Raw genomic sequence first — 26,367 nt, forward strand, 5'->3', positions numbered from 1 at the left:
TAGGCCCTGAGAGCTTCAATGGAAAGACAGAGTAGAGAAGCCACTGTGGTCTGGGAAGGTTTTCAGTAAAATGAAGTATCTTTTATAGCTTGTGTATAATAAGAAACCATAAATTAAACTAGCTTGATTACTGAGTTCCAGACTAGCAAGACTTGTCATATGAAACTCTCTACAGGGCAAATATTTATGCTACACTCATTTTTTGGATGCCCAAGTGCTGTATGCCAGTGATGTGCACTTTAGTACGAAGTCTCTTTTGGTTCTCCAGTCTACTGAACTTGTTCTGCTTAATCTTCTAACTGTGTATAGGGGAATCAAGATGTGACCTATTAAAATCAAAAAGCAAAGAGATTTTTGAGGAGTGTGTATGCTTGTGTGCGTATCGTAATTTCAGTAATTGCTGAAAACCTAGATTCTCATATGAGCATGTCTCTAATCTCTGTCAGTAAGCCAAATTTACAAACTAGTTTTTCTTAGTATTTAGATGTTATGTTTTTGCTTACTAGTACTGTTCTTGTAGGCTTATATAAAAGTTGTGTAAATTGTAATACAAGATAAATCAATCGTAATAATGCTGCAGATCTATAAAGTGAGTTAAAATCACTTCTCCAGTGCTGCCTTCAGATTTCTTAAATTCATTGTGATATTTGGATGACATCTTAATCTTTACAATTACAAAATGTTGATTTCTGAAAAGAATTTTGATTGTTGCTTTCTTGGTATTTTGCAGTAACAAGGACTGTTCTTCTATCATTGTTTATCTTGAGTACTTCCATACCCTCTTCACTATGGAAGGCAAACTTTATTTAAGTAAAAATGTCTCTTGAACCCTGCAACTGTATCATACTGAGGCTAGTAATGTTCTGACATTTCCAGCAAAGTTTTATACTGCCTAATGTCCTTTTAATAAAATTGAGGATATGCATCGCAAGGTATCACAACGGGAGTGGTGGTCTTGCCCAGTGTAAATTGAGTGGATTTCTCTGTAGTGGGGATCCTTTGTCTTAAATCTCCCGCCATAACCTACATTAAAACTTTTAGGCAAGCTACGGATTGCAGTTGGCTGTTTCATTCCAATGGGACTCCTTTTTTCACAACTCTCTGGTTTTGACTGGAATTCCGATGACTGGACAACAAGAGTTATGCTTGGAATTTTGAAATTTAGCTTTTGATTTTTAATGGTATTCTGTTAAGCTTCATAAAGCTTGCACACTGAATGTTGTCATTGTAACTGTTTCGTATGAACATGAGATTTGAAATCTTGAGTAATTTAGCAAGATGGGCATTTGATTTCTGAATGACTTACAAAAAATGTCCTTGCAGTTTTTGGACTGCATGCTGAGGTTGATTCTGTTTATAACCTGCTGGTGGAAATGTGATGAGTTTCCCTCTGTGTTGGTCCATGCAGGATAAGAGTCAGCAATGACCCTTAGCTCTACTGCTGTGGCTTGTTAGAGCAGGTTTTTCTGCCTTCCTGTGGCTTTTTGGTTTTGAGATACTCAGTCCAATCCCCAGCCACAAAGGCTGGCAATCACAGAATCTGCTGGGCAGTGTCACTCAAGAGCATGGACATGAGGCTGGTTAGCTCTCCTTTTGAATTAATGTTTAAAGCTGTTGATAGAGAGGTGAATAGTTAAATATCCAAGGATTTTAAGTTATTAGCAACTTTCAGCGGCGGGGGGGGAACTTAAGCTGTAACCTAGATGCAGAGAATGAGTTAAAATTTAGTTTTCAGTTAGGAAATTGAGTCTTCACACTTGGATGAAGATAAATCTTGGGAGGAACTGAATAGCATATTAAGGCTGTAACTGTTCTTTTACTGTTCTGAAACTCAAAGGCATGTCTGTGTCATTATTTTCTTGATATGTTTCAGACTGAAGACTGAGCCTGTCCCTACCAAGTAAACAAAATAAAACTGATCTGACTCTAAAGCATAATCAAATAAATCAAATGTCGTCTCACCAGTCTTATTAAACTTTTGAAGCAGAGTGCCTTTTAAGCCAGTCAAAATCTGGTATGCAAATGTATAATACGGCGAAGTGACATTCCATCTCCCTGCCTCTAGATTAGGGAACATCAAGCACCCTTTTAGCTAGTGGCTAGAGAGAAGTCTGTGTAAAAGCGAGGCCTAGAGCACAGCTCTCTGAGCACAGCTACCAGAGGCAGTGAACAGACACAGCACTTTGCACAAGAATCTGAGTTCTACCTTGGGACCTTCTGGAAACAGCCCAGGCTCATCAGGGGACTCCTGGGAACCCTCTGAGAAACCTGAGGATGTCTGCTGCTGCCAGATAAGGGCAAGGTAAGGGGAGCCACAAGGATGTGGGCCTGAGGAAGCTCTAGAGGCTTCTGAGAGGCTGTCAGTAGCTCTTGATCCAAGGGTGGTTGGAGCCTTCATTGCAGCTGGGGCTGATTAAGGGTGGTCAAGCACCTTTTTTTGGTAGTGCTTGGGAAACCCCTGTGTAATAGCCAGGTCTGAAGCACAACTCTCAGCGATGACCAACAGATGCAGAAATTTGTGTGGAAGGGTGCAAAGATGGAGTTCTCATCTGAGTTCAGAACAGCCTAAACTGGGGGATTCTTACACCATCAGCCCAGCTAGCTCAGTCTATAGAGGAGGAGACTCTTAATTTCAGGGTTGTGAGTTTGAGTCCCATGTGGGGCATTTGACTTTTATTTGCTCTGGGGAGACCTCATAGCAGTCTTCCAGTACCTAGGAAAGATGGGGAGAAACTCTTCAGTAGGGCCTGTTGTGACAGGACAAGGGGTAATGGTTTCAAAATAGAGGGAGGTAGATTTAGATTAGGTATTGGGGAAAAAATTGTTTACAATGGGGGCGGTGGAACACTGGCACAGGTTGCCCAGAGAGATGGTTGGATGGGGCTCTGAGCAACCTGGTCTAGGGGAAGATGTCCCTGCTCTTTGCAGTGGGGTTGGACTAGAAGATGACCTTTAAAGGTCCCTTCCAACCCAAACCATTCTATGATTCTATGAAACTTTCAGATATTGTGGTAATGGGCCACACAGTGCATTTCTCAGGTTTTGGAGCATGTGTCCATGCCAAGGTAGAGGCCAGACAGAGCTTCAGATGGTGGATGCAGCCCTGCAAGTGTCAGGCTGCTAGGAGTGCCTAGGATCTCTCCCTGAGGTAGGGAGGTGTGCTGCTGTTGAAGAGCTATCACCAAGTGGAGAAGTCAGAGGAACTCAGCAGGCTATGCAGCATCAGGGAGTGTGAGAGACAGGATCCAGGAGGAGTGGCTGAGGCACCAGAGAGTTGTACTCCCATTCAGAAGGGATCTTGACAGGCTGGACACATGAGTCAAGGAGAGCCTTGTGCAGTTCAACAGAGGGAAGTGCAAAGTCCTGCATCTGGGGAGGAACAACTTCATGCACTGTATATCATAGAATCATAGAATCTTAAGGTTGGAAGAGACTTCCAAGATCATCAAGTCCAACTGTTAACCTAACGCCACCATGCCTACTAAACCTTGTCCTGAATGCCACATCTACACGCGTCTTCACATCTATATGCTGGGGTCTGATCGGCTTGAAGGCAGCCTTGCAGAAAAGGACTTTGGGGGTCCTGGTGAACACCAAGTTGAACATAAGCCAGCAATGTGCCCCTGCTGCAAAGAGGACTAATGGTATTCTGGGCTATATTAGGAGGAGTGTAGGTCAAGGGAGGTGATCCTCCCTCTTTACTCAGCACTGGTGAGGCCACACCTGGAATGCTCTGTACAGCTCTGGGCTCACTAATTCCTTCAGTGTAATGCAACTTGCATTCCTTTCCTCTCCTAGGAAGCTGCAATCATGACTGTCAGTGGTTTTTTTTCCTTCCTTGTTAGAAAAATAGGTCATGACCATGCTAGTGTAATATTTTTGTCTATCCAATCAAGCATGATGTTAAGCTCAACCTCATTTTACAAATGGTTTTGGTGTCTCTGGGACAAATATAACCTCAAAAAAGAGATTGTAGTTCACATTATTTCCAGGTGGTGGACAGTTTAGAAAATCTGACTTTTTAAAGCTTTATTCTTCTTCCTTTGTTTGTGCTGGATAGGAGTGTATTCTCTTAAATGTCTAGCTCTTGCTATCATGGTCTCATTTACAGTACTTAAGTATGCCAATATTACCTTAATTAGATTGTGCAGCTGGTTTTGCAGGTGAAGGCCACATCAATTTTTATTTTATACAAATGCGAATATAATACTCTCCAGTAATAATTTGGGGGAAGGAAGAAGTAATCCTTTCATGTGGACAACAGATTTTTTTTGTCCTTAAGTAATTTAATTTCATCTGTCTGCCCCTGTCTCATGTTAAAATCATTTTGTTTCAGTGGGAGAACAGTTGAGCTATACTCTGCATCAGGAGAGTCGTTTGTCTGTACTTATGGTGTTCAGAGGGGGCCAGCTCTGTCCCATCTGTAGGAAGTACCTGTACGATTTTGGAGCGATGGATACTAATCCCATTTTGATGAAGGAGAGTCACCCATTTTTCTAAATAGGAGTTCTGAAAGCTGCTGATACAACGCTTTCCGTGGTCTAGTTTCACTCTTTTCAGGTTAAGCAAGCCACAGTGACTTCTTGCAAAATATGACACTGGAAGAGATCTCTGTTCTAAGTTGCAGAGTTGTTTGCTCTTACTAAATGTGCAGTCACAGGATGACTCCTGTTCAGTGTTATTTTAGAAGGTGAAACACCAGTAACTCTTTACTTCTGTAAATGAGATCCCAATTTAGAAATAACAGTATGCCAGCCTGTCCTTAAAAATCAGTTGAGCTTTTAAATACGCTTGCCTTCCTTTTTAATGCTCTTTAATAACTTTCTATTTTTTAAAAGTCAGGTAAAAAATGTCAGTTTGCAAAGTAAGTATTGTAGTGACGCGTGACTGTTAACAATATGCGTTGCATAGTGATGGACTGTACCACTGCTCCTCTAATAAAAGACTCCAGATCATTTTAATGGGATGAACAACTTTATCCTGAGTGGTGGTGACTGTGTTGGCGACTGTAGAAAATAATGAAAGGATATGGTGTTTGATTAGCTGAACATCCCGATGTGATGCTGTAGCCAAGAGCAGAAATCTGACCCAGAATTAATCAAGGGCTGGGGGGGGTGGGGGGTAGGTAATACGCTGTTGCAGCTACCGTGGAAGTGCTCTATCCAGCTCTGGTGTTCAGTTTCAGAGGGTCCTCCTGGAATTGGAAAAGATTTGGAGAAGAAAACAGAATGGCTAAACATGGGAATACATGATTTATAGTGACAGACTATGTAATGACGTTCTTTTAATACTTTGCTAGCAGAGATGACTTGCTGCTGCTTTGCACTCTGGCAGCATGGTTCACCGATTCTTGAGTGTGCTGCTACAACTTTCTGAGAGGCCATGTTTATAAATGGGGTGGTTGACGTTATCTTTGTAAAAAAAAAAAAAAAAAAAAAATCTCTTCAAACAAGGAAACGGGTTTGTATGATTTTTATAACCTGGCTAATTTAGGCAGACCACTTTAGTGTTGACCTATGGCCCAGATTTATTGGAGCAAGGGAAAGAGGAGAGGGCTTGTGAGCTTTTCAAGCCAACTTTTCTGCCTAATAAAACCCTTTTGTAAAAGCAAACTGAAGGAGTGCTCAGTCTAGCTGGTTGGAATTGGCTACCAGAATTCCTTATTAGTCTGTATATTTTGCTCTGTAGAGAACAAATACAAGTTTGTTCGTTTTAAAACTAAATATAGAAAAATAGAACAAAATCTAGCACCTGGAAGGGAATGCTGAATGAAAGCAAGTAATGTATTTAGCTTTGGAATAGAAGAAAAGAAGTCCTTTATAGTCACAGATATATTACCTGAAATCTTTGTTAAACACAAATTTAATATGAACCTTTAGGCAAGTAGCACAGTGATAGCCCACTCAAATGCAGCCCTCACTTTACAGAACTACAATTTCTCATATAATTGAAGGGATGCTTGAGTGTGGATACCTGGATATATAGTATTCTGTCTGTCCAGGGTTTCTGTCTTAACACTGGGAAGATAATACACTTAACTCATCTTTCCAAGTCTTCTGAGGAGTTCTGAAATCATTTGACCACACAAATTATTTTCTCTACAGAAAGTTAATGCCTTTCTGGATTACACCAATATTTTTCCTATTGGATTTGTATGGAAAAAAAAAAATCAATAAAACAAACAAAAAGCCCCAAACCCCTGCCTTGAATTGGTTTTATCCTGTCTTTTTGAAGGAGGCTAGAGGGTGATGATGTGCCGGGGAGAGGACAGTGTGAAGAAAATTCTGGCATGTTGAAGATGTCCTTTGTTTTAAATGTCAGGAAAAAAAAAGAAGAGAGTTCCTGCAGCAATTTAAGCTGGTAGCCAGTGTTAATTCTTTATATTTTAAATGCTTGTTTAATAGCATTACCAGACTGAAATTACCTTTTGGACAAAAATAATACAAGTGGAACAAATAGCTTATATGCAGAGCAATTGAGTTAATGTTGCCATAGGAACCTTTATATTTCTCTGACAGTATTTTAACAGTGTAGCCTTAATTGCATTTAATAGCATGTGCAGTTTTTGCCTTGTGAGTATGCATGACTGAAATTCTGCAAGACTGAGATAGGGCTGGGGTGCCTGTTTCGAGATGGCACGGTGTGAGGGTGGAATGATCACATTTGGCAAAAATGCTCGCAGTATTAAAAATACAATTTGGGGGGGGAGGGTAAGATAATTCTATGATCCTTGTATATCCAAAGGCTTTTAGTGGCTTTTATATAAAACCTTGGTGATTTACTAACTTGAAGTTCCTGTACGCTTATTGTATTGCTTTCACATAAATATTGAGCATGCTAAAATCTGATCAGCAGAATGAAGTAAAAAATAATGTGATCCCTGTCAAAATTAAAGTAAATATTGTTTTTCAGGTCCTTGTTATCTCAGTGTGTGTCTTGATTTCAGGAGAGCTAAGGTTAGCTTAATGCAAAAGCAGTGGCTGGGATAGCCTCTGTCTCCTCTGTGGGGAAACCGGAATGTTTTTTGTGCCTTTCATCTGTGAGGCTAGAAGTGAATAGGGCACAAAGAATTTCCTGGCCTGTAGTGGGTACAAAGGGGCAGAAGCTAGGGACAGCAGTCTTCATTCTAGCATCTAAAGCTCTGGTGCCAGCTGTTTGTTCGGTTCTTGTATTTGTATTTTGAAATCCTATAAATGGAGGGGGCAAGTAAATGTGGTGGTTCCTTGATTAAGGCTGTGCTTTTTTGCTTTGAGTTAGCCTACCAAGAATGGCAGTGCTGCCAGCCTAGAGCAGGTTGACTGACTTTACTTGGGTATTACACCAACTAAGTTGTCCACCAGCAATAACTGAAGTACAAACACTGGATCTCCTCATCTGGAGACTGACTGATTGCCACCCCCGTGGGAGAGCTGCAGACCTTGGCCCCAGCTGCGAAGGCTAGTTTAGGGAGGAGAATAGACAGGTATATGAGAGTAAAGTTAAACAAAACTGGTGTTTAGACACATGGAGTGCCTGGCCAGGAACATCTCATAGGGGCGAGGGGGAGCTGTGTTTAAGGAAGAGCTCTAGCACTTTAGTCTCTGTGAATTTTTGAAGTTTACAGTCATATGAAGCTCTGTGCCCTTGTTCCTACTGTCTAGGATGTTAAAAATAAGTATTTGGTATAATGAAAGAAGTTCGAAGAACCTTAGTCTGTTTTAGTTGAACAAATTAAGTAAATGGCTGGAGGCCCTTCAACTACAAAATCTCAGAATAGGAAAATAGTTGAGGTTGGAAGGGACCTCTCCAAGCATCTGGTCCAACCCCTATGCTCAAGCAGGGTCCATTAGAGCAGGCTGTGTCGGTGCTTAGTCACTCTTAGATTTTTTTTTTTTATTATTTAATTTGATTGATTGATTTATTTATTTATTTTATGTTCAGGGTGAACCTCCCATATTGGTGGTCCTGGGTGGCTCCCTTTGGGCGTCTATACACATTTATAAGATCCACTCTGACCCTTTTCTTCTCCAGGCTGAACAGTCCTAGCTCTCAGCCTTTCCTTATAGGAGGGATGCTATGGCTCCTTCACCTTTGTGACCCTTCACTGGACTCTCTCCAGTATGTCCATTTCTCTCTAATGCTGGGAAGCACAAGACAACTGAACGCAGTACCCCAAGTGTGGCCTCACCAGTGCTGAGTAGAGTGGAATCCTGCACATATTGCCAAATAGGTTACTGTATTGTAAGATGGACACAGTGGTGGTTTTTGGTTTGGTTTGTTCCCCACTCCCTGACTTAGAAACATATTATTTTCCAATGAAATAATGTACTTGCAGACAAAGGTGCATTTGAGTTGTGCCCTGGTCTGGAACTTTCGAGTTGAATGGATAACATAGCCAATTACCACTGACAAATGTGTGGCAGATGTGTGAACAGATCTGTTAATCTGTTCTTCAGCTATCAAGATATAAATGTGGCAATTCCCAAGCTCAGATTTACTGCAGTGATGATTTTTTTTGTTTGTTTGTTTTTTGTTATACCAATAAAGCTGAAATACTAATGTGGTCATGAAACTGATGTGTTTTCCTCTGCATAGCTTGATTATGCCTTACCTGTGTCTGTTACAGGAGAGCAAAGTGGTACCTATCAGGGAGTAGAGCAAGTGGTGACAACCTAGAAAAGGCATGAGTGTGGGTGAGCTTAACAGAAATCTGCAAAATCATGAGCGATTGGAAAGGAGAGATGAACTGAGTGCTCAGATTTCCAGAGCTGGAAGCATCAAATTAAGTTAGTAAAAGTGAGATGCAAAGCAGAAGTTGAGGGTTTCTTAGATCATGAGTAGTAAATGTGTGGAATCCCTTGCAAGAGGATGTTGCAGGTACTAAAAATGTACATGGTCTCAAGAATAGACAGAGCAAGTCCTTCGAGAATTGCTGAAGTAGAAACTGTGTCTTTGTCAGGCTGTCTCTGAAGCTGAAAAAAATTGGAGGTTGAGAGGGCAGTTGAGGGGAAGTGCTGTGTAATTCTTCCTTACCTGCTCATAGCTGTTCTTGCAGGTGGAGTCTTCAGTTAGACAGACACCCACCATGTCAGACCCAATATGGCCTCCTACCTTGTGTTATTAACATACATCACAATTTAATCTATCCCAGTGTTTCTGCCAGTGTTTGCAAAGAAATACAGTTTTCTAAAAGAGAGGGAGAAAGAGGTGAAGAGTATGTGACTGTTACGAATGAAATGGGTATCGGTCCCTTCGGTAACTGTACCTGCGCAGATTCAGACATGCTTTTTGAATTGCTGTGCTTGATGATGATGATGGTTTAATGCCATCTGCTCGTGAAATGGATTCTCTTCTAATAGCTTAAACACGGTTTTATTTGGTGCTGTAAAAATAGTCTTTTCTTTCATTTCCGAAATGGTGAACACCAACATTAAGCTGTTCTGATAACCTTCAGCATTTTTTGGAATAATGAAAGTTTGTCCTAATCCCTTGTTTTTGACTATGAAGCTTAGATGTCTGGGGGGGGGAAAAAAAAAAAAGTCAGTGGTTCATGGAGAGGGCAAAAAGCAGAAGTAGATTAGCTTTATTGCAAGGGGAAACTTAGAGCTGTCCTGATTTTTCAGATTCTTTCATTTTTTTGTTTGCCACTTTTGCAGTGAGAGATTGCACAAAGGATTCTATTCTGTCAGCCAGGATAATGTAACAAAGCAGTAATGTAGTTTCATTTTTCCATGGGGAAGGCAAGCTTTTATCAAACCATGTGGAGGAGTGTAGTAATGGACTAGTCTTTCATTATTAATGTACTGCATGTACCCAGTGAATTGCAAAGGCATGATGCTGTTGCTCTGTGAGCAGTCAGCAGAGAGTTCTGTCATCTTTCTGAGCAAGGATTTTTGTTTCCAGTATGGAGGGGTGCTTCTAGTCTGTAAAGCCAGAAACAGCAAAATGCATTTTCTTCATCTCTGCATCTCTTTTGGAGCCAGCTCATCTCCATGGCAACATGTTAGACTGAAGGAGATGTGGAGACTAGGGAGGAAAGGAATGAGTTAGAAACAGCCAGGCGGTGGTGTGTGTCCCCCACGTCAGCGCATCAGCCTTTTGATAGGATGATTTTGTTAACACCCATCCGAGGCTCCTGTGCGGAGCTTCTTTATTAGAGCAGCCACCAGGGCATCTGCTTCTCCCTTCTGCATCCTTTTTCTATTTTTTTTTAAATATTTTTCTTCCCCCAAATACACCTCCAACACCCCCTTTTTATTTTAGTGGAAGCCTCATTGAAGATGTGCAGCTCATTTTCAGCTTTCTGCAAGCTTCCTCGCGCTATGGCATTTTGCAAAGGCAGGAAGGCATGGCTGCATTTCACTTGACCTTAGCAGCGAAGTGAAATCTCGTCTATGTTGCTGAAGGATACTGACTATGCAGAAATTCATTGAAGCAGATTATTATGAACTGGACTGGTATTATGAAGAATGCACAGATGGTAAATATTTATTTCTGATCTCTTGTTGCAGGATTTGGAGCTTATAAGTCTGGACCATCATTAATCAATGATGTTAAAATTGAAGTACCTTAAAAAAGGCAGCACCTTGGTTTAGTGGAGATGCCTGCATCTCTGTTGCACCTCAGCATCTCTTGTGAGCATGCTACAAGAGACTATGCTGTATAGCTTTCTCTTTTTCAAAGGGAGTGGCAGAGGAGCGTATGCTCTGTACAAGCAATCTTTTGGCAGAGGGAGAAATATTTGAAATGCTAACTGTATGTATAATAGCTGAATTTAAATACACTTACTGTAAGATTCTTTATTGGTTTGAGTTTTAAGTCTTTGTTTTTTCTGCAGTACCAGTATGCTATACTGTGTATATATTTAATGTGTTAATTAGGCAATACGTGCTTTCTCTGTGGTTGTTTGTCTGTGAAAGGCATTCAAAACTGTAGCTTTTTAACAGTGAGCAGGTTAACTTCTTGAATTGGAAAAATTACGAACTCTATCGAGCACTATCTTCTGGGCCTCCTGTGATTTTTCTAATGTTTGCTTGGGCGATTATTTCTTTATCAGAGCTCTGAATATTTTCATTAGACGTCTGGTAGAAGGCACATGAGGAAGGATAAGGAATGGCTAAAACTGCTCTCAGCAGAGTGGAAGAAGCAAGATTCCTCATCGATGGCACTCAGTGGTAACCTCTGAAACAAAATGCAGCCTTTGGGAAAGCAGTAGTTATAAATGTATTTTATTCTGGTTGGAGAGCTTGGCTTAAATGAGGCAAGTCCAAGATGAGAGAGAAGCAAAGAACAGAAAGCAGTAAGGAGTGTAGGCCCAGGGGATACTGTATGTATGTAGTACACAAAGATATTTCATGGTGCTTTGATAACAGTATCAGAGGAGATGGGAAGAGTTTGTTTCTCTGTATGAGATTCTGGAATGGAATACAATTTTAGAAGCTTGTTAAACTTGAACTTCTCTTAGGTTTAATTGATTATTCCTGTCCAGGTGTTCAAAGAGGAAAAGTGCATATTTATTTGGAAGATCTGACGACTTTAGATTGGACTGAATCCATTATATAACTTTTATCCTCTAGGTTTAACCCTAGTAAATACTGTAGCATCTGATTAATCTGCATGATGTAACAGGCTGAGCTGGCCTGGTTTTAGAAGCTTAAAAAATAGAACAGTTATCATTAAAAGCTGTAGCTGATTTTTTTTTTTTTCTCAGGTTAAAGACAGGTAGCCTTCTTTTCATTGTTCTTTTTTATGGTCCTTCGTCTGTCTGGTCAGAGTGTCATTGTGTGGAAGTGTGGCATGCCGGAACAGCTGAGCTAAAGCTCATCTGCTTGTCAGTTTTGTATTAAGGTGTGTGCTGCACTGGAGAAGCTGTGGGAGTTTAACGGTAATGGAATAAGCAACAGGTGTTGGGCAAGCATTTAAACATCTTGTGGGACCAGGGCCTCGGGAACGCTGTAGTGGTTGGTCTGATCCTGGGCTTACAAGTTTTCTTGGGAGTGCTGAGCCACCACGCAGCATACTTCTTCCATGAGCTGAGATCTGCACAAGGTCAGATAGAGTTTGTGCTAGCTGGCTGCGTGGGGTAATTGGAGAGCTCTCATCTCATAATCGCCCAAGAGAAAGCAGGGTTTAACGTCTTGTAGGGAAAAATCTCTCCAATAGGTAAGGCATAATGGTGTTTGGGTTTTGGTTTTGGTTTTTTTTTTCTTTTGTTTAAATTAAAATACTGCTTTTTACATGATGGCAGGATAGTGCTGTCGATCCTGTCTCGGCCTCTCAGGTGAATGGTTGTCTCCTAAGGTTTAATGGAACTCTCTGGGGTTTAGCTGTATTTTACTTCTCTCAGTGGAAGTGTGTGAGAAAGAGGAGGATTTGAGAGGTGTGGTCGAAGGCGTAGTCATTGGCCTTTGATACCGGCATATCAGTTTGTGTTTAAAATGGTATTGACATTTTCTGTTGATGGAGAAGGGTATTCTGATTGCAGTGGGAGACAACAGGCATCTTTAAAATACAGTGGAAAATTGAGCTTTTTTTCAAAACCTACAGCAGATGGCATATTATAGGAGATGCGTGTCTCTTGATCAATGTTTGATTTTTTTTTTTCCCCTACTGTGTATTTGTTGATACAAGAGTGATTTTCCTGAGATGCTTTTTATATTCAGTAGAGAGTGATAGGCAGTTGCAGCTCAGCTGACCTGTTTTGAATATCTATTTTAAGACAAGATGAAGTGTAGTTAGCTTATTTATCTGCTATACATGGACTCTCTGGAACTCAGATGTATGTGTGCATTCAATTGTGAATTATACTCAGTCCATCCTTTTTAGTAAATGTAACATTGGAGGAGAGTTGGTGGCACATTGAAACTAATACAGAATCTCACAATATATTGTCATACAGAATTGTTTTTCTGATTAAATTCTTCATACATTCTTTATCAAAGCTACTGAGACTCAAGACTTCTGTTTAAAAGGTGTGTCTTTATTTGTTTTACTTTTTTCATAATTATTTTAGCAGCATATTTTTTCTTGTTCTTCAAGGGAAAAAGCACTCCAAAATTACACCAAGATACAAGGTTTTAATGCTGTTACTTAATAGGTAAAAAAGTGACTCTCACTTTTACCTGAGATTTAATGAACTTCTGTATGGACTGATATTGTAATGTTGTCTTCAACTTGCATTTGGTGGTGGTAATTTTTTTAATGCCTTGCAAAAGCAAAAGAACAAATGCTCAAAACTAAAAATTTACAAATCTTTACAAAGGTTTTCTAGGGTTGGAATAATGAATTAATCCTTTTACATAAGGTCCTTTACAGAATTTATTTTTGGTAGGAGTAGATGGAATTAGACAATAAAATATCACACTATTTACGTGAAGATTGAAACACTGGTGTTAACTAACATTGCAATAAATTGAAAATTCTATAATTAAGAACTATTACACGGCTTTTTAGATACATTTTAAAGTACAATATTTTATAATATGAGTGACAGTTGTCATTTTATGTGGTATTAATGAAACACTGTGTAGGTGGAATGAGGAGAGAGAAAGAGCTGGGTGTGTACTTGAGTAGGAAAGTAGTTATTTTCATAGCAGACTGATGAAAGAGGAAAAGATTAAACTTTTGCAGACTCATTGTGAAAGATAACAATATAAAAGTCTAGCTTCATCTAGGTGATTTTTAAGAGAAAAAACAAATAGATTCTTAAAAATGCTCACACAGCGCAACTTGAGTGAAAAAAAAAATAATGCAAAAGAACACCACAAACTAAATAAACAGATAAGTATTATAGAATGGTTTGGGTTGCAGGAGACCTTAAAGATCATCAGGTTCCAGCCCCGCTGCCGTGTGCAGGGGCACCTACCACCAGATCAGGTTTCTCGAGTAGATACCCATAGAAATCTTTGAGTAGGTTTCTCCCGCTGCCTCTTCTTAGGCCAGTATTTGTAATGCTCTCAGTGAGCATTGCTTTCTAGAGAAGTCCATGTTGACTTTAGATCAAGTTAATTTTCTTGTGGTTTCTTTCATTACTTTTTTTATTTCTAGCTGAACAACTCCACAGTATTGCCTGAGAGTTCATTGCCTACAATTCCAGATGATTTTGTGTATGTGCCTTTGGCTCTTTCCTCCTTTTGTTGGCCATGAGTTTTGGTAATTTCTTGTGGAGAAAATAGTATCTTTTCTTTTTTTCCCCCAACTGGTCACACTATGTGCCCTGTTTGTCACACGTGCTGCAGCTTCTAACCCTTTTTATGTTTGCCTGAGCAACTTCATTGCACTTCGTGGTCATTCTGGCGCGCCTTATCTTGCTTTTGCTCTTCTCTGTAACTTTCAACCCCTACCTGCCTTTTCCTCCTGCTCACGTTGAAATGTTTTCATCTCTTGCTCTGTTTGCAGTTTGGAGCTTCTCTCCTCTGTTCTATTTTCCAGTACACTGAAACAATTATCAGCAAGCTCCCTAACTTTCTCTTTAGCTGAACAATAATTAATAATGCCTGTTCTCCTTGACTTCTTAGCCACTTTTAGCATGAGTACTTATCCCTTGCCTTGCTTATATTAGTGTGCCTTTGCAGATCGGAGACTGTATCCTAGTTCTCTTTCTTGTGGTTGATCTTTTTTTTTTTTAATGTTTAGTTTGCTTATTTGAGGTTGTTTGTGGTTTTTTTTTTAATCACTTCTGTAAGGCAGCATTAGAAAATACTCCGTATTCCCTGCTGCAGCTCTTTGAAAGTTCTCAGTTATCCATGTTTCTTCTCTGTGCATCTTAGTTAACAGGTAACCTCACAAACACACATCTACCAGCTCTGTGGGTGGTGCAGTCAGCCTTTTTACTTAAAATACACTTCCCTCGACACCTTCTCTCTTACAGTAGGAGCTTGGCTGATGGTTGGGCATTTGTGATGAGTCATTGTCTCCCTCATACATTACCCCCTTTTGTCTCCGTCCCTGTGGACAGAGTAACCCTGGTGATACTCTGGTTGTTGAGTGGAGGCTGACTGTGGGTACGCTGTCTGATCTATGAGAATCTTATGAATGCCCGTAGCATGCAATCTCTGAAATAGCCCTTGCTGTGTTGCTATGCAGTTAAAATTCTCATTCAGGTTGTTCTTGTTTTGTTCCCGTGTCATTATACTTGATAAATATGGTTGAACCTTACTTATATTCTTGTAATAATTGATAAAATTTTCCTGGTTTTCTGCTTTTTGCTATGTCACTTCTTTTTCTTTATTCCTCCATTGACTATTCTTTATCCAGTCAGACCTAAGCTGCTTCTACTTGTACACTGTCTTTATGTGGCTTATTTTTCAGTGTAGAGATATTTTTCCTCTTTATTCTGTTCAGCTGCTGAATTTCCAGAGAAGCATTTACCTAATTGATCCCATTTCATACCGGTTTTTTTTGGTTTGTTTTTTTTTTTTTTTTTTTTTTTTTTTTTTTTTTTTTGCAAAAGTAACATGCTGCCCTTTTGGTTGAGTTGACAGAAAATAATCTGGGTGGGCTTTTGAAAGAGTGGGAAACATGCAAAACCTGTAAACATTTGGACAAGCTAATCTTGACTGTACATCTTCAGAGAAAGCACATGTTCAATGACCAATTTATCTCCCCTCCTTGAAAAGCCCACCCTGAAACACCCACATTTCTTCATCAATATATTTTAAAATGTGGTGCTGCTGTTTCAGCTACTGTTTTTAGGACTCGTTAGCTTACAGAGAATCTCTTTGTTCTCAGTGCAGCATTGTTATTAGTTAATTGTCAAAATTAACATGGTTAATTGTGCAAAAGTCTAGATATTTGCATTGATAAAGGAAGGTTAAAATTATTTGAATGCATTGGAGTTCCTTGGAAATAATGAGTCAGAATAAGAGGGTTTATTTATATTGTGTCCAACCTCACCCTTCTTCAAACTAGCTCCGGGTTTGTGTTTCCTGCTTGATTGCAAAGTTACTGAACGTGGTCTGTACCTTCGTGTGAGCATCACGTAAGGAGCGTGCATCTGTGTGCTTTAAGCATTGCAACTCACTTAGCAAGCTTCCTGAGAGGAGTTAAATGTCTTTAGCTGCTAATTCAGAGTGATGATTGCAGCAAATATATCAAATTTACTTTGCAGTGGCAACCCATAAAAATGAATGTTCATTCTGGTATGTTCCTGAGTATACGTTTCCAGAAAATATTAAAAATCTCTTTTGAATCTTTCCTGATTAGGATGTATATTTTCAGAATGGTATACAATTTACCTGTTTTTTTTTTTTTGTTTTTTTTTTTTTTCTTTTTCCATAGCCACTTATTGTTTGGTATCTGTTGGAAACCTGGCTCTTAATCTTTAGCACGTAAATATTTCTGCACTATTAAAAGTGCTCACTGCAGAATAACACTAGAAACGAGTTGATAGTGTGAGGGTGCGGTACACATTCCTTCTCCACCCATTATGAATTCACATCAGCATTTATCATGTACTGATATCAATATAGGCATTGCAACACTTACCTTTCTCTCAGCTTTGGAGTGTCAGAGTCCTTCTGTGCAGCGTGAGTTGACATGAGTCACAGTTCAGAAGCCAGCATGTGGGAATATTCATTTTCTCTCCTTACATTGTCATGTATGTTGGGCAGCAACATGCATGTTTGCAGTGTGTTGCCCCTTTATAAGCTAGCTGGTCACCTAAAATTGAACACTAGTCAGTAATGTTAAAACCAACAGAGTTTGAAATCAACAGGGTTGGCAGGGGTGGACTTCTCTGTCCTAAGCTTTAAAGTGCTTGCATTCTTTTAAAGATGTCCGAGTCTTATGGTTTTGGTTACTCTCTGAATTTCCATTCTGTAGCTGTTAGCAAAATGTGGTAGATTGACACTGGATGAGAAGTAGGTACTTAAGACTCTTACTGTCTGATTTTTTTTAAAGAGAGTTTTGATTCACCATCACAGGAGAAAAAGGAGGATACAGAAAAGCTCTAAGGAATCAGAATCTAGAAGTAGGCTCCATTGCATTATTATTAAGATTACACCTTTTAATGCCACGATATGGGGAGAAAGGGGTGACTCTTTTTTTTTTTTTTTTTTTTTTTTCCCAACTGAGTTTTGAGGCCTTTGCTGCTGCTGAATGTTGCAGTAAATTTTGGCAGTCAAAGGTCAAGTTGTTACATTTGAGTAGTAAGGTCTTTCTTTATTCAGACATGAGTGTTCCTTTCCTCAGCAGGCACTTTTGTGCATTTCATATCCTCTGGCTATTGTTTATATAAACATTGTTACATTGTTTGAATGTAAATATCAAGAGCTTAAAACTTAAAACAGAATAATTAATCATGATTGCATAAAATTAGTTCCCTCCCATCTCATGCTACCTCATACTTTCACACCGCTAGAGAATTGGTAACAGAGAGTTTTCTTACATTGCCCTAACTGTTATGTTCTGCTGACTTGTCATGTTTGTGTTTGTCATTTGTCCCTCCCTAGCTGTTATGTCCCCTCAGAGGGATGCCTTTGCCTTGCAGTGTCCCCACTTTGCCTGTGACCGCTTTGTTTTCTGCGGCAGCAAAGGGCACCTGTTTGCCATTGAAAGTGGGGGAGGCAACCTGGCAAACACTAAATATCTATAGCTGCAAAAAGTTAAATAAGAAAGTTTAACCTGCCCTATGTGTGTAGTCAAGTTTAGCAAACACAACGTTTTGGAAACCAAGAGGTTTGAGCACGAGTTGTTTTGTTTGTTGTTGAACAGAGAGGAGATACCTACACCCTTGGAAACACACTAGAGTGCCGTATGTGGAGTTGAGGTTTTTCGTTTGACAGCTGATGTGTCACTTAAATCCTTTGTACAAGTGTTATCTTTTTTTTTATGAAAGCAATAGAAAAAAAAGCCCCGAACACCCACTCCCTTCCCCGCAGCCTCATTCCGCACACAGCGGGTTTAGTGCGTGGTGGATGCTGCAGTCAGACCGTGCCCTACAACACCTGCAGCTTTCAGGATCTCTCCGCTGGCTGGGATTAGTGTGTGTGTGTATACAAGCTTCGGCTGCTCACCGCTCCTGTGCGATCTGTTACTGGCAGCGTGAGGCAACCTGAGAAGCGATTTAACTCCGGGAAGGTGCACGCCCTTCACCGGGTGTGACAGTCGGAGGCTGGGTCCGACTTCCGTGTTGCCGAGACGCTTGTGGGAAGCTACCACTTCACTTGGAAGAGCAGGGGCAGAGGAGAGAGAACCTTGTTGACATGAGGAGTGCCGGGACGGGCGCTTCCAGCCCGCTTACTTCATCTGAAATATGCTGGCGAAGCTGCTGAGCAAAAACTGGCCACCCTCCGAGCTGATATGAGGAACAATGTAAATCTTCTAGTAATTATTAGACAGATGGTCTCTTCCCTCCTCCACCCCATCTGTATGACACAAAGCTGTTGTGCTGAGGACAAATAACTCAGTCGCTCAGGAGCTCCCTGGCTGAGCATGTGAGTGAGGAAAGATGGTATCCTGCTTTGTGGAGACCTCGCTTTGCTCTCCTCAAAAACACAGCCTCCGAGGGAATGACTTCCCATCTCCTGTGAGACTAAGGCATCGTATCGTGTCTATCTGGGATAACTTCGGCAATGTCAGCAAACGAAGAGGAAAGCTTTGAATATGATTATGAAAAGGAGAATAAGAGAGAATGCAGATTTAACAGGCAGAGCCTTGATATCTTGGAAGAAGGTACTTTTCACCTTTTGATTTTAAACTTCTATGGTAGTAGCACATGGCAACATGTAAGTGATTTGAATGATGTATGTGGCTTCAAATTACTAAATTTTACTTTTTTTTTTTTTTTAGTGTGTAGCCAGTATATTCAGATGAAATATGGAGAAAATACTCTTATATGAATAGAATGAATCTTAATTTATGTACACTCCTTTGAAGAAGAAATAGACGATCAACAGATATAGGCTATTCAATACCTTTTTTATATAATGAAACTGGTATTGGGAAATTATCTTTCTTTGGAAATGTAGTACTTTCTTTATATGTACAGCTTGTATGTGTATTAGGAGACTCAGGTTATCATTCTCCACGGGTACTTCTAAAAATGAGCAAAAGAACAGGGCAACAATTTTGTGCTTATCCATGAACTTGCAAGCACATGAATAGAAATAATCCAAGCTGTGGGTTTTGTGACTTTACCTTTCAAGAAAACAAACAACCCAAAAATCATGCCATACTTTGTGGAAATAATGGAGATCTGCAGTATTGCAGGCTACTGGCCTGTTAGGGTGGGAATATGAATCTTTGTAAACTGAAAATCGCCCTGTGCACCTGCTATATAGAGAGCGTAGCCATTCGATTGCTGCTTCCAACCAGACTGGCAATTTTTTTTCAGGGCTTCAGGCACCAGAAGCTAAATGCACCATTTATGTTATTTCATGTGCTCTAAGTTTCGTTCCAAAATAGTGGGTTTATGGTAGAGAACTGGTACTTCCAAATGCACTGTCATAAAGCTGGTGTAAGGATGCTTTGAAAGATAGCACAGAGAATGTGACCTGCTGTGAGTTTACACAATTATTCGCCTCATGGGAAGAGGCTCCTGTGTCCAAAGCCTCCATGGATGTAACATGCTCTTTGAATCCTGTGGCACAGGGCTTTCCTGTAAAGATTTCCTCAGAATCAAATATTCCACTTGGATTTCATTCATACTCGGTCAATAAACTATCCATCTCTCCTTTTGTGGGTCTCTGAAGGAAGCTGAGATAACTTCTGTGTCTGTGCAGAATAGAAAGGTACTTGAGAAAATATTGGTAAAAGGAAACTTTAAAACTGGTGATTGAGGGGGGGGAGAATGTTACGGAGAAAAGGCAACTGACATTCTTTTATGTTCGATTCTTTTTTTTTTTTTCTTTAGTGGTTAAACGGTTACTGAAACATACATAATGCTGTTCTTATTCTTCCTGCTGACTTTACCTTTCGTGCAGATATAAGTACGGTCTGAAGCTGTTCTCGTTGATTTTGAGAGTAGATATAGAGTTCCATCTGGGATAAATTTAGCACTGTCTTTCTACAGTAGCTTTCCCTCAGAAGCTCAGTATGTATTTGAAATGCCTTTTCAAGATGCCTTCTCTCCTCCACCTATACATTCAGGTCACCTACACAGTGTAGTGGTGATACAGATACATAGAAATGCCATATATCATTTTTGTGTATCTTTGCATTTGGGCTCACTTATAAATGATAGTATCTCTGTTGAGGATGAGTCAATCCATTCTATAACTAAAGCAGATGGAAACACCAGCTTTTTCATGCTCAACAGAAGAAATATTTTTAGCCATATCTGGCTATTCATTTAGTATCAGAAATAGAAAGTCTTGAGAATATGCTTCATTATAACCATTTATAGTTATTGAAAAGAAGGGGGTAAAAATGATGTAATTACGACTCCTTAACTGTTTGGCCAATTCCATGAGCAGAATGTCTACTCACTACTTGTTTATTATTTCCATGGTAATTTTGATGTAGTGAGGTTTTTCCCTGTCCCAACATTTAGATCCTGTGGCTGCCCTCAGTCCTGTTTCTAGAGCCTATGTCACAGAAGGAGCGTTACGCTTGGCAGCATTACAGAATCTGTTCTCTTGATGAGTATGGGAAGCACCTTTGTAAAGGTCTAGGCAGAACACTCCCAGAGTCAGTGCATTGCTTTGGAGTTGTAAATTTGCCTGATAGCAACATATTTACTCTTCATTTGATGAGCTGTTCTTTGAGCTGACTGCAGTGAAACTTCGTGCAGGGATATCTGTTGATAGTGTCTACTTGTTTTTTTTGTTGATAAAAAAACCTCACCTGTGAAAGGACAGCCCATAAGTTTTCTTCGGTTAATGATTTGTTAGGTCAGCTAATTCTGAAACTGGGCTGTGTTTTGATTCTTGCTTTTGCAGGTAGGACAGGACAAGACCAGTTCAGGACCTGTGATGGCAGCCGTTCATTACTATTTCACTTTACTAATGTAACAGATTAAAAATTCTCCTTATCTGAAGTACTGGGTAGGTGTAGGCTAAGAATCTAGCCCAAGTTTAATTTTAAAAGCATCTTGTGATCATTGTTAAAATCTCGAGTTCATGCACTGCAAGAGTCTGAGATACAGCAAATAAAAAATACCTGTTCTATCTTACAAAGACGTTGACTAGAACAGAGGCTATAAAGGACTCTGGATTTGTTAAACACTAAAGCAAAGGAGATGGAGACTAGTAATTCTTGAAAGCTTTGGCACAGCCAATCCCTCCCAGAGTTGGAATAAGAAAAGATCCTGTATTTAAGAGAGGGAGAGAGGTGACAATGTATGGCTTTTAATACAGGCTTGTAAGTTCATTTTAGGATTTTTGAAAGATTTGCAGTCTATATCCTGGTTTAAGCTCTATGTTCATCTGTTAGTTATAAGGACTGCAGTCCAGACATTTCTTGACAAAAAATGGATGGAGGAGAATGTGAAGACAGTAATTCAATGGCTAGTAGTCGAAAATCCTGCATGAAAAGTTTTACTTTTAACAGAAGAGCTATGCTGAGCTGTATCAGTAAATGGTGTATGCACTACGATGATGGTAAGTTGTGGGACTCGAATGTGGAGACAATAATGAGGTAAAGCCTTTGGTTCTCTCCAGGTGTTTTACCATATTTCCTTAGCTTTGCTTTGTGGCTGTGTTTTCCAAGTTACCACATTTGATCTGTGTTTATTCTTCTAATAGCAGAAGTAAGTGTGTGACATTCTTGTTGAAGTTTCTTTGAACTTGATTCTTCATTCACCACAACAAAATCTGTTGCAGTTCATGCCCTACTTAGAGACAGTACTTTGAAATGGCTACCAACCTGAGTGTTTGAACATTAAGCTTTAGGGAAGAAATAACAGCAGAGATTTTTCCCAAACCTGAGTTTAAGTAATAACATTTTTTTTTTTAATGTGAGGCTTTAATATTGGATTTACTAAGCTGTTTGAATACTACATGGGAGAAATGGCAGTAAACACCCTTCAAACCATAGTGTAAATGGCAAGACAAAATCTCTTCTTTTAGAATTGCACCTTAATATTAAAAGGTTAATTTATGAACTATGCCACTGAAATCACAGTAAGCTAGACTGTGACAGTTTAAAAGAAGAAAAAAAAAATCAGTTGGCATTGTCTTTTGAACTTAACGATAGTAGTTTTTCACCGCGCTAATATGTACTTGCTGACAGAGTGTGTACCGCTCACAACATTATGTTCTTCCAGACTTCTCCATGGAGCTCGCCCACAGTGTGACTTGACAGCTGTGAAGCAGTTGGCATGCTGTGACCACTCTTTATCCCTCTAACCAGGATCACAGCCACCTGCTGATCTCCCCATCTGTCTTCTGGAGGGACTGACCTGCTCCTCTGCCTGGGGGGTGGTGGAGGATGCTGGAGGAACTGCTGCTCTGTTATCTTAAAATTTGGACTTATAGCAAGCTGTGCCTCGAAGCACATTTTTCAAGCTCCTGTGACAGTATTCTCTTAAAAATTTTAAGTTTTTTAGATTAACATGTTCTCTCAGGGCTGTCTCAAGTGTGATAACCTGAAGTCTCTGCCCCAATTTAGCCAGAGCCACCAAAACCTCCTCTTTAGTAGAGGAGAAGCTACCATGTTTACCTTTAAGCATGTAAAATCTTTCTAGTCTGGGTCAGTAAAAGAGCTGATGGCACATTTTAGGTATAATTTTCCTGATTTTATTTGAAAAGGAACATAGCTAATATGGCACAATTTCAGAATTCCTCATGCACTTGGCTCAAGTCAACGTAGTGCTCACAGCAAACCAGTGCCAGAGCATAACTATCGGTGTCTGAAAATCACAGCTTCAGTTCTAGGGCAAGTGCTTTATCCTTGGAATGCAAAAATAGCCTTTCAGAAATGAAACCAAAGTGAGCTGAGGAGTGTGAGTCTGCCAAAGGTCTCTGATTGCTGATGCTTGCCAAGTGGTATCTGGTAGTAAGGGGGGGCAGCTGGTCAGTCACGGTTGCCGTGTCTGTTCTGTGTGTCTCAATGTCAAACATTTAGGATGCAATGAACTTGTCATTCTATCTTCAGTGTTTGGAGAGAGCTCTGAGCAGAGCTATTCATGAGGCAGGGCTTCTCATGACTGATCAAGAATATAACAGGCCTTGCCATAGCTAAAGGCTTTGGGTAGGGAACTGTTACAAAAAAGAGCAATAAGTTTATCCCGTGCTGCTACCTTGCCAATAAGAACCATCAGTATTAAAATTGCCAGAGATCTATGCTCCACAAACAGTATTCCCTTATCCTGATGTAGAGGGAACATAGTCTGGTAGTAGGAGAAATGCCCATGCACTAAGGGCTTCCCTCTTAAACTCTATAATTATACAGGTCAGTATTATCTGCCCCAAAGGTGAAACTTTACCGTAACATCTTATCTCCTTTCTGTTCCCCAGTAGTTGGAAATAGATGGGAAGAGGAGCAGTGGGAGCTGAGATTTCCTCTTTAGCCATGGCTGCTGTCTTTTAGTTATATAATTTGTCTCAGAAATAAAGATGGGGCATGCCTCAAGGAGGGATGCAGGGAGCAGGAGCTGAGGACACTTGTGACTGCTGGCTCCTGTGATTTTATTTTTGTTTGTTTGTTTGTTTTGGGTTTTTTTCCTTTTTTTTTTTTTCTTCTTCTTTTTTTTTTTTTTTTTTTTTTTTTTCTTCCACCTGAATCTCCCGTTTGGTGGGTGGTGGCTCCTTGCAGCAGCTCCCAATAGTATTCTTGCACCAGTCCCCTTCCATGGCTGTTTCCTGTTCCTGGAAACACACTTTTCCTCTAAGCAGCATGCTAGATGGATGTGTGACTTTCAAGGAGCAATCTAGGAAAGTACCTACTTCCCTTCCTTCTCCCTGAGCATCTTCAGCTTGGGAATCTGTGCTTCAGTCAGTGCAGAGCTCAGAGCCTGAAAGAAACTTCCAGTTGGATCGTGCATTAAATAGATGATGAAAATAAAAGCAGAGTACATCCTTGCAGCTGTACTCACATTGGGGAACACAGGAATGTGAGTACCCATAAATTTGCAAGCTTTAAGAGGATATGAAGATGATGCTAACCGCTTTAAGGCAGAGGAAATACTTGATCTGAGTAGCATTTATCCATTAGCGTGTTTGGCTGTTAAAAAATCCAAATACTTTGAACTGCAAATGTGTCCCTGGTAGCATATATTTAATGCAATAATGAAAGTAATGTGATAGAACGTTTCTCTGCTTTTGTTTCCTATGTTGGATCTGTGACATCAATTTCAAAACAGTTACCAAAACACATTTTCTAACTCTGTTTCTGGAATTCTGTCCCTCCACTTGCTCTGTACATTTTTTTTTTTTGTTTCTATTCTTTCTTTCTTTGTTGTCTAACAGCCTTCTCTGTAAACAGAGAGGTACAAACTGTGTTTGATTTGGATGTGTGCATCTATGCATTTAGATACGGTGCTTCCTATCACCCTCAAGCAAAAATGATACTAATTTGCAAGTGAGCAAAAAGAGGTCAGTAAATTGGCACTATAGGTTTTGTGCTACAGGGTGTTGTCCTTCATTTGCTGTTTTATCTCTACAGTGGAGTTACCAGGCTGTCATATTCATCAGAAGCTCCAGCAGGCTAGAAACCTACTGTGCAGAATCCACTAGAGATGTGGAGTTTGTGGAGGTTTTTTCCCCCTCCATACTTCACTGATCATGATTATTCAAAATAGTGTCTTTTTTTTTCTGGTAGATTTTTTTTTTTTAACACTAAGGAAATCAAAATCATAGTGCTAGCAACTGACCAAATGTTATTTTATAATCTATGGAGGCTGAATAACTACATACTTGGACACTATTTTGTGGGTTTTTTTAATGCTGCTTCTGAATTGCTTTCTTTCACCTTGCTTTTCACCTTCTCTTCCCACAAGCCTTGATTTCTGAGGGATGGAGAGCTACACCTCTTTGCAAGTTTGCCCTCCTTCCAGAAAGAAAACCTTCCTTTTAGGTAGTAGCTCTGTGCTTCTGCTGTGTTGCATGTTGAGTGCTGATAGAAAGTGGTTGATTGGAACAAGCATTTTGTTATGTGCAGTCTGCTGAAGTTTGTTTCCACATGGATGTTGAAGAGGATGCAGAAGGTATAATTTCTACTTTGAAACCCTTCCACATGGGCAGAATAGTGTATGAAGACCTCTGTTTTAACACTGACCAACAGAAGTTTGATGGAAGCTTTGAGATATAAAAGCTATTGGTGACCAGGTCGCAAGCGCTTTGCTAATAAGTAGTCTGTTGTAATAAGGCTGTTGGTGTTACCTTGCCGTGTTAAAGATTAAACGGCAAGTTCTGAAGGAACAGCCGACTGAGCAGCCACACAAATCAACCTTTATCACTCTTTCTCCCAGCTGAGTGACTTTATTCTGTCTGTGGGAGTACCATCCCTTTACCAGCTTGGATGTTAGGAAGGTTATACATTCACCTGAATTAGGATGGTGTGAGGTTGCCATAGTCATAATCAGTGGCGATTATTAGGTACGGAGTTAAAATGAACTTGCTAGTGACAATCTCAAACATGATTTTATAGTAGCAAGGGAATGTTGAAACCAAGGAAACTATTTAGTGTACAGTTGTTTTGGAAAAGAAACTGCTGGTGTCAGGGTTTCTGACAGACATTTTATTGCATAGCTTATGAACTTACTATGTTGGAAAATACTGGATTTATGGCCATGTTAGTTTTTTTTTTTTTTTATTGTGAATAGTCTTCTGAACATGACACCGTCTGTCTTTATATGAAGTTTCTGTTGAAATCTTATACTTTACCCCTTGATTTGCTATAGCTACTGTTCTTTGCAAGTAGCGTCAATTTTTTTTTTCTGTGGAATCCTGATTAGTCTGCTTTTCACTAGTATAGCTTGTAATTTACAGATGCGCTGTATTTTAGCTTGTACAGTGTTATAGTTGGTTTTTCTTTTGCTATGTGATTTTTGTCAAATTACTACTTTGAAGCATAAACTTTTTACTGTTACCACTTTCAGACTTAATTGTTTGGATAAGTGTCCAATTGTTTGGACACTAATTATTTGGATAAGTCTTTTCAATGGCATTCTTTGGAGTTCACTGACACTACCATTATCACTAAAGATTGTAAATGTTTTCAGGATTTGATCCTTAAAAATAGAATTTGAGAAAAGGAAAATAAGCAGAAAAAAAAAATAGTACTACTTGCTGTAGTTCAAGCAACTTTCTGATGTTCAAGTATGGAAGAAAAATAAACCCCCAACATCTCCACAGATACCTAAGTACTGTTGCACTTGATATGTTATTGGTGTGCCTTAGTGGTGATCAACGTATATTTATGTATATGTATACTGTATATTTATAAATTGGGTGGCATTGTTTCCTTGTGGTTACAAACTGTCTCCTGGTAATATTACTGTACTCAATA

General features: G+C 39.7%; 1 protein-coding gene across 5 annotated transcripts in view; it reads left to right on the top strand.

Moving 5' to 3' along the window:
• TRAK1 (trafficking kinesin protein 1) overlaps positions 1-26,367 on the top strand; it is a 137,764-nt gene that overhangs the window by 72,031 nt on the left and 39,366 nt on the right. Inside the window, exon 1 of one of the 5 annotated variants that reach the window (XM_086742855.1) lies at positions 10,258-10,459. The exons of 3 other annotated variants lie outside the window; for them this stretch is intronic. In XM_086742855.1, coding sequence (XP_086598981.1) covers positions 10,396-10,459 — 64 coding nt within the window. In that variant the 5' untranslated portion in view covers positions 10,258-10,395. Of the gene's footprint in view, positions 1-10,257; positions 10,460-26,367 lie in introns of those variants that run through there. One more of the 5 variants, XM_086742858.1, reaches the window with a different exon arrangement.

This window comes from Chlamydotis macqueenii, chromosome 2 (assembly GCF_036417535.1).
Source record: "Chlamydotis macqueenii isolate bChlMac1 chromosome 2, bChlMac1.mat, whole genome shotgun sequence".
Classification (NCBI taxonomy): domain Eukaryota; kingdom Metazoa; phylum Chordata; class Aves; order Otidiformes; family Otididae; genus Chlamydotis; species Chlamydotis macqueenii.